At 30.7% G+C, this 8146-nt stretch overlaps 2 protein-coding genes and 1 long non-coding RNA gene across 4 annotated transcripts in view; all 3 read left to right on the forward strand.

The window, feature by feature from the left end:
* Nucleotides 1–8146, forward strand: part of LOC111088574 — a 36098-nt gene that overhangs the window by 9002 nt on the left and 18950 nt on the right. The gene's annotated exons all lie outside the window — the stretch shown is intronic.
* Nucleotides 2580–4188, forward strand: LOC106470481 (zinc finger protein 501-like). The gene is made up of 2 exons (XM_022399092.1): nucleotides 2580–2745; nucleotides 2998–4188. Exons 1-2 carry the CDS (start codon nucleotides 2661–2663, stop codon nucleotides 4149–4151), a joined length of 1239 nt encoding a protein of 412 aa, XP_022254800.1. The 5' UTR covers nucleotides 2580–2660; the 3' UTR covers nucleotides 4152–4188.
* Nucleotides 3973–5825, forward strand: LOC111088573 (zinc finger protein 227-like). The gene is made up of 2 exons (XM_022399093.1): nucleotides 3973–4709; nucleotides 5046–5825. The coding sequence occupies exons 1-2, from the start codon at nucleotides 4154–4156 to the stop codon at nucleotides 5402–5404; spliced, it is 915 nt and encodes a 304-aa protein (XP_022254801.1). The 5' UTR covers nucleotides 3973–4153; the 3' UTR covers nucleotides 5405–5825.

The raw sequence follows: 8146 nt of genomic DNA on the forward strand, positions 1-8146 counted from the left end.
ACATATATGTCTCATACAAACTGTAAATCCATTACAGTAACTATAAAGACTAGATTTAAATCTTGGTAATCTTTTAAAAGTTATTAAACTATGTACACAGTATTAATTTAAGGTGTATAAGATCTATGTTTATTGTGTTTTTTATACCTGTACTTGGGAATTATTGTGTGAAATGTTATGAAGGGATAAAATGACAAAACATTTGTTAACTTCATATATAGAAATGATCAAGAGGGTGAAAATTGGGGAACATCTAGGTGCAAGTGATCTATTAGGTTCAATGTATTGCACCCCCCCAGTGGCACAGTGGTATGTCTGTGGAGTTACAGTGCTAGAAACCGGGTTTCAATACCCATGGTGGGCAGATCACAGATAGCCCATTGTGTAGCTTTGTGCTTAATTTCAAAAAACAAACAATCAATGTTTTACTGCATATGGATATAAGGAATAATGATATTTTGGTTACAAATTTCAAAATGGCAAATTTTGACGGGATGCGACAAGAATTATCTGTTGTGAGCCGAGTTATTTGGATACACTGATCAGATGTGGAAAATATTTAAAGATAAATTTTTAAATATTCAAGGTAAACATATTCCTTATAGAAAGAAAAGGGTAGCTGCAAGTAAAAAACCAGGTTGACTCGCAATAAGTTTAAGAGATAAAATTAAAGAAAAGCATACAAAATTTAAGAAATTTAAATTGACTGGTATGACAGGAGATTTAGAAGATTATAGAAGGTCAAGAAAGTTGGTAAAACAGGAAATTAGGACATCAAAAAAAAAAGAAAAGGTTGGCTGAAAATGTAAAATTTAACAGTAATGTTTTATTTAACCCTTTTGATATGGGCCACGAGTGAAAGGTCATATCATTTCATTTGTTGACTCCCATTCAACATTATCTGTTTTTTAATATTTATTTTAAATTAAGAAATTAAGTAATGTATAATACTAAAATTTGAATTATAACCAACAGTTTGATACCAAACTTATTGAAATAAATTTGTGAAATAGTAGTTCAATAAAATTTTGAATGCGAGTCAACAAACGAGATGACATGGCCTTTCACCCGTGACCTGTCTCAAGGGTTAAGTCATCCAAACAGTGTGCTGTTGCTAGTATTAGGGCAAATAGGATTTTAGATTGTATCTATAGAAATATTGAATACAAGCCTAAAGAGGTTATAATTTCATTGTATAGGTCACTAGTTAGGCCACATTTGGAATACTGTGTTCAGTCTTGGGCTCCTTATCTTAGAAAGGACATTGAGTTATTGGAAAGGGTTCAGAGGAGGGTTACTAGAATGGTGCTTCAGATGGAGGGGTTGTCATATGAGGAGAAGTTGAAAACTCAAATTGTTTTCTTCTGTAAAAAGAAGAGTTGGGGGGGATCTGATTGGTGTTTAAGATTGTAAAGGGAATTGAGTGTTGATGCATTATCTTTTTTCATACTTAATGGTGAGAATAGTAGGACTAGGGAACATAAATATAAATTTTGGGAACGTAGGAGTCATTTTCAGCTAAGACAGTTTTATTTTTCTAACAGGGTAATTGGCCTTTGGAATGGGTTGTCTTCAGATGTTGAGGCAGTAAATTTAAGTGATTTTAAGAATAAGCTTGATAAGTATATTAATGATAAGGGCTGGCTTTAAGATTTGTTTTTATAAAAACTTACTTATTAATAGTTTTAATTTAGTTTAGAGGATGGAACAGCCGAGATGGACCAATAAGTCCCAAGATATTATGTTATGTTAAAATACTTTAAAATGAAGATTGAATGGAAATAGATATTGAAATTTTTACTGTAAAATGAAGCGGAGAGAAACTTTCTAACTAGCAGTGGTGGTCAGATTGAATTGTTTATAACCTTTTAAAAGTTATTAAACTATGTACACAGTATTAATTTAAGGTGTATAAGATCTATGTTTATTGTGTTTTTTATACCTGTACTTGGGAATTATTGTGTGAAATGTTATGAAGGGATAAAATGACAAAATATTTGAAAATAGATTCAAATTGGAGCTCAATGTGTAATATTGAAAACAGACTATAACCAAACTTAATAAAATAATAACATACTTACAAACGACCATAGACGTAACAATAACATACTTACAAGTAGTTTCACTTTTCAATGTCTTCTTATATATAGAACTTTTGTACAGGAATTTTAAAGTATTAATTTGAAGTCAACATGTTACGTAGACAAAACATTAGAATATTTTATGATATACAACTGGTTACAGTTATGAGAGATGTTTTATTAAAATTAATCCCGAAATTACTGGTTGAAAGTAAAGTTGGTTGTTGTGACACTAGGGAACAAATGTCATAATTCTTGTGGATATCGAGGATTTTTTAAAATATTTATTTAGAAAAGTAAGAACTTAAAACTGAAGTAATTAATATTTGATTTATTAGTCATGTTTTGATGTCTAGTTTACTGATATACATTGATAATAAAGTAGTTAAAATGTTGAATGTAATTTTATAAAAAGTCATGACATGTGCACTTTGACCTACTTTTAGTGAGAAGGTTAAAGTTATATCTGTTGTATTGGATATTTTAATTTTAGATATAAAGACCAGTGTGAACATCTCTTGTGGAAACTGTTTTCCTGATTATCATCTTTTAAAACAAGAAGATCCATTTAAAGAAGTTATGAAATCTTCAAAATTGAACAGTGATGTTTGTGGAAAAACAAATTTAAAAGGAAGTAACATAAAACAATCTAATGTACATGAAGGTGATGATAAACCATACAGTTATGTAACATGTGGAAAGGAAAGTGTAACATTGGATAATGTAAAACAATCTAATACACATGAAGGTGATGATAAACCATACAGTTATGTAACATGGGGAAAGGAAAGTGTAACATTGGATAATGTAAAACAATCTAATATACATGAAAGTGATGATAAACTACACAGTTATATAACATGTGGAAAGGAAAGTGTAACATTGGATAACATAAAACAATGTAATATACATGAAGGTGATGATAAACCATACAGTTATGTAACATGTGGAAAGGAAAGTGTAACATTGGATAATGTAAAACAATCTAATATACATGAAAGTGATGATAAACTACACAGTTACGTAACGTGTGGAAAGGAAAGTGTAACATTGGATAACATAAAACAAGACGAGATAATACCATACGGAAAGACTCTGTACAGATGTGAAGTTTGTAGTAAACAATTTAGGTTTAATGGTGAATTGATAAAACATGAACAAATACATACTGGGGAGAAACCTTATAGTTGTGCAACTTGTGGAAAACAGTTTAGGCGTAGTACAGACTTAAAATATCATGAACAAATACATACTGGAGAGAAACCTTACAGTTGTTTAACTTGTGGAAAAGAGTTTAGAATGAGTGGTTCCTTAAAATATCATGAAAGAATACATACTGGAGAAAAACCTTATAGTTGTAACTTTTGTGGAAGACAGTTTGTAACTAATGGTAATTTAAAAATTCATAAGCAAATACATACTGTAGAGAAACCTTACAGATGCAACTTTTGTGGGAAACAGTTTGGAAGTAATAATAGCTTAAAAAATCATGAAAGAATACATACTGGGGAGAAACCTTATCGTTGTACAATTTGTGACAAAGACTTCAGATCAATTTCTGTATTAAAGAATCATGAAAGAATACATACTGGAGAGAAACCTTACAGTTGTAACTTTTGTGGAAAACAGTTTGGATGTAAAGGTCACTTAAAAAGACATGAACAACTACACACTGGTGAGAAACCTTATAGTTGTGAAACTTGTGGAAAATGCTTTAGAATGAGCAGTTTCTTAAAATATCATGAACAAATACATACTGGAGAAAAACCTTATAGTTGTGACTTTTGTGAAAAACGGTTTGGAACTAACTCGAGTTTAAAACAACATGAACAAATACATACTGGGGGGAAACCTTATTGTTGTGGAGTTTGTGAAAAAGATTTTAGAACAAGTTCTGAATTAAAAAAACATCAAAGAATACATACTGGGGAGAAACCTTATAGTTGTAAATTTTGTGGAAAACAATTTGGAGATAATAGTCACTTAAAAAACATGAACGAATACATACTGGGGAAAAACCTTACTGTTGTACAGTTTGTAACAAAGACTTTAAAACGAATACTCAGTTAAAAATGCATCAAAGAATACATACTGGGGAGAAACCTTACAGTTGTAAATTTTGTGGAAAACAATTTGGAATTAGTGGTAGCTTAAAAATACATCAAAGAATACATACTGGGGAGAAACCTTACAGTTGTGGAGTTTGTGGAAAACAATTTCGAAGTAGTAGTAACTTAAAGCAACATGAACAAACACATACTGGTGAGAAACCTTACAGTTGTGTAGTATGTGATAAACAGTTTAGAACAAACACTGAATTAAAATATCATATAGGAATACATACTGGGGAGAAACCTTACAGTTGTGACATTTGTGAAAAAGACTTTAAAACAAATAAGGAATTAAAAATACATCAAAGAATACATACTGGGGAGAAACCTTACAGTTGTGACATTTGTGGAAAACAATTTCGAACTAGTAGTAACTTAAAACAACACGAAGGAACACATACTGGTGAGAAACCTTACAGTTGTGTAATATGTGATAAACAGTTTAGAACAAACACTGAATTAAAATACCATAAAGAAATACATACTGGGGAGAAGCCTTACAGTTGTGACATTTGTGAAAAATACTTTAAAAAAAATTCTGATTTAAAAATGCATCAAAGAATACATACTGGGGAGAAACCTTACAGTTGTGACGTTTGTGGAAAACAATTTAGACGTAACTCTTGCTTAAGAAGACATGAACAAATACATACTGAGGAGAGAGCCTATGCTTGTGTAGTATGTCGAAAACAGTTTCATACAAGTAATGATTTAAAACAACATGAAAGAAGACATACTGAGGAGAGACCATACTGTTGTGCATTTTGTAGAAAAAAATTTAAAACAAATGCTGAATTAAAACAACATCAAAGAATACATAGTGGGGAGAAACCTTACAGATGTGATGTTTGTGGAAAACAATTTGGAACTACTGGTAACTTAAAAAAACACAAACAAACACACAGTGGGGAGAAGCCTTACAGTTGTGATGTTTGTGGAAAAGACTTTAGAACAATTGCTAAATTAAAAATTCATCAAAGAATACATACTGGGGAAAAACCTTACACTTGTGATGTCTGTGGAAAAAAATTTGGAACTAGTGGTAACTTAAAAAAACACAAACAAACACACAGTGGGGAGAAGTCTTACTGTTGTGGAGTTTGTGGAAAACACTTTCAAACAAATAACAGATTAAAATTTCATGAAAAAATACATACTGGTAACTTAAAAAGACATCAACAAATACATGTTGAAGAGAAACCTTACAGTTGAGCCATTTGTGAAAAAGATATAAGAATAAATCAGGAATTAAAAATACATCGAAGAATACACACTGAAGAGAAACCTTACAGTTGTGTAGTATGTGATAAACAGTGAATACTGAATTAAAATATCATATAGGAATACACACTGAAAAGAAACCTTACAGTTGTGACATCTGTGCAATACAATTCGGAACAAACTCTAGATTAAAAAAATATAAACAAATACATACTGTGCTGAAATCTTACACTTGTGTAATATGTGATAAACAGTTTATAACAAATGGTGGATTAAGATATCATAACACATACAGAGAATCCTTACTGCTGTACAGTTAATGAAAAATAATTCTCAAGTGACTATCTTAAAAGTGCATTGAATGATACTCTTACGAAGAGAAACCAGTTTCACAGTTTATGGAAAACAGTTTGGAGCAAACAGTAAAATAAAAATACATTCAAGAATGAACACCTAAGAGAAACTGTACTGTTGTTTACTGCATTGTAAAGAGTTTGTAACAAACTGTAACTACTACTGAATGTAGTTATTGTTTAAAGTTTATTGAACCAGATGAGGCAGGATTAAGGTGTACAGATCTGTCTTTGGTGTTTTTTTGGTAACCTTTGGAGATGTTAGATATGATAAAATTAATCCTAAATTAAATCTGGATGGAGAGAACAGTCATTGTTTCTGTAAAAGGAAATAGTAAGAAACTTTATAACTGAACAGTTTTATTTCCTAGTTTTTTATGTATAAACAGTAAGTATTGATTAGAACCAGTTTCTTTATATTAATATTTCAACATGTACTGAGAATGTCCTGCTATAATTGGTTTCTTAACAACTGTGAATTATGGGATTGAATGATTTCAAACTACAGTCTCAATTTACTATGATGATTGAAGTACTGATACAATTTCTAGTAAGATAGTTTTCCTACAAACTTATAGAATTTATAAAATATTAATAAACATTGTTATTTTTGCCTAAAGTTTGTTATTTGTAATTACTTAACTATAGGACTTTAAAGTATTGGTGTCAGTAAACATATTAATAGGACAAAGCATTATAAGATTTTATGGTATTCAACCATTAAAGTACACAAGATAATATACAGTTGATTGTTGTGAAACTATACCATCATATTTCAACAGTTGAGTTTGTCTACTGTAAACCTTTCTGTTGAACACAATCTTATACTTCCATTTTATATTTTCAATACTGTTTCATGTCAGGGTGAAAAGTTTTATAAAGTGTGAATCTATGAAAACTGTGTCATAATTATTTTTACCTTTAATATTTTGATATTTTTTGTGATTGTATTAAACATTTAAACTGAACTTAAAAGTTCAACAAATAATGTATGATACATTTGACTATTTCACAAAAGTATCACAAACATATGCTGTTTCTAACAAGGAAACAGAAACTCTAACAAGGAAACTTAATGAATTTGTTTGAAGATCTAGTGTACCTATGTAACTTCACTTAAATTAGGATTGGAACTTTGAACTAACCGTGTGTGTTGAAATGTGTCAGAAAACTGGAATCAGTAAGACCAGGACAACAGTATTTCATCTATCTTGTGACAGGATAGTTGAGGACTACAGTTTCAAATTCAACAATAAATGGACAGCACACAATCTACTTGTTTTAAAGTAATATATATTTAAAACAAGTTAAATATATGTACAAAAAGTCGTTTTATTACTGGTTATCACACTAAAACTAACTAACTTGTTGGGTATTTTGGTTTTAAAATCCAACAAGCCCTGAAGAGGCTTGATAGACAAGGAGGGGTGCTCAGAAACCATTGTTTCTCCTCACCCTGCTCACGAAATATAGGTTAATCCTTTAGTGTGGATGGTAAGTTAGAATTAAAGTACGAAAATTGAAAGCTGAATGGCTTTAACAATAATCTTGTGCTACTTGCTCTTTAAGGGTCTTGGAATACCATGGGAGGGTATGTGGCCCTTTTCAGGACTGGGATGTGTGTTAGAGAATTCTATTTTTTATCACAGTTGAATCCAGAGATTTAAATATATCTGTTTTATGTCAAAAGTCCACAAAAACTGGGACAGTTACTTCTTCTCTTCTCTATTATTACAATACAACCTGTGATTTTAACACTAAAAGCTGCCACTATTCACTGTAGACGTAAAAACACAGTCTAGATCTATATCTCTCACTAACTTAATTTATTTCCTTTCTGTATCTGCACTTATTTATAACATGGGACGGACTTATGTAACAAAACTTGTCATAGCTATCGCTTTTAAAATAATTAACTTTTAACACTAGTTATCAAAACTGAATAATAATTAAGTATTGAATCACTAAGTAATAACTATTAAATTGAACAGTCTTGTATATCAAACACAATAATTCACTGTTAAATCAAGTGAATGGCTAATGGGTTAAACTACTTATCACATCTAAAGCAGCAATAGGTCATAATGTCTGCCTTTTTGGCCTATTCAATACCTCTGCTTCTATTATAGACCTACTTGTGTAGTAGTCAGTTCATACATTTTAGCTGCCTTTCATAGTTATAACTGAACCAATATGACTGTAGATGAAAACCCATCTCATAATTTGACAATTAGCCACATTGGATCTTTTAAAATACCTAAGAGGCTGGTCTGTCTTTAGTATAAATTCTCAACATTTAGATAAGGTTCAAATTTCTGAACTGACCATATCACTTTCGACCTTCACATTAAATGACTGAATATTGTTACGCCTCCAGTCG

This window comes from Limulus polyphemus, unplaced genomic scaffold (assembly GCF_000517525.1).
Source record: "Limulus polyphemus unplaced genomic scaffold, Limulus_polyphemus-2.1.2 Scaffold4031, whole genome shotgun sequence".
NCBI classification, from domain to species: Eukaryota; Metazoa; Arthropoda; class Merostomata; order Xiphosura; family Limulidae; genus Limulus; species Limulus polyphemus.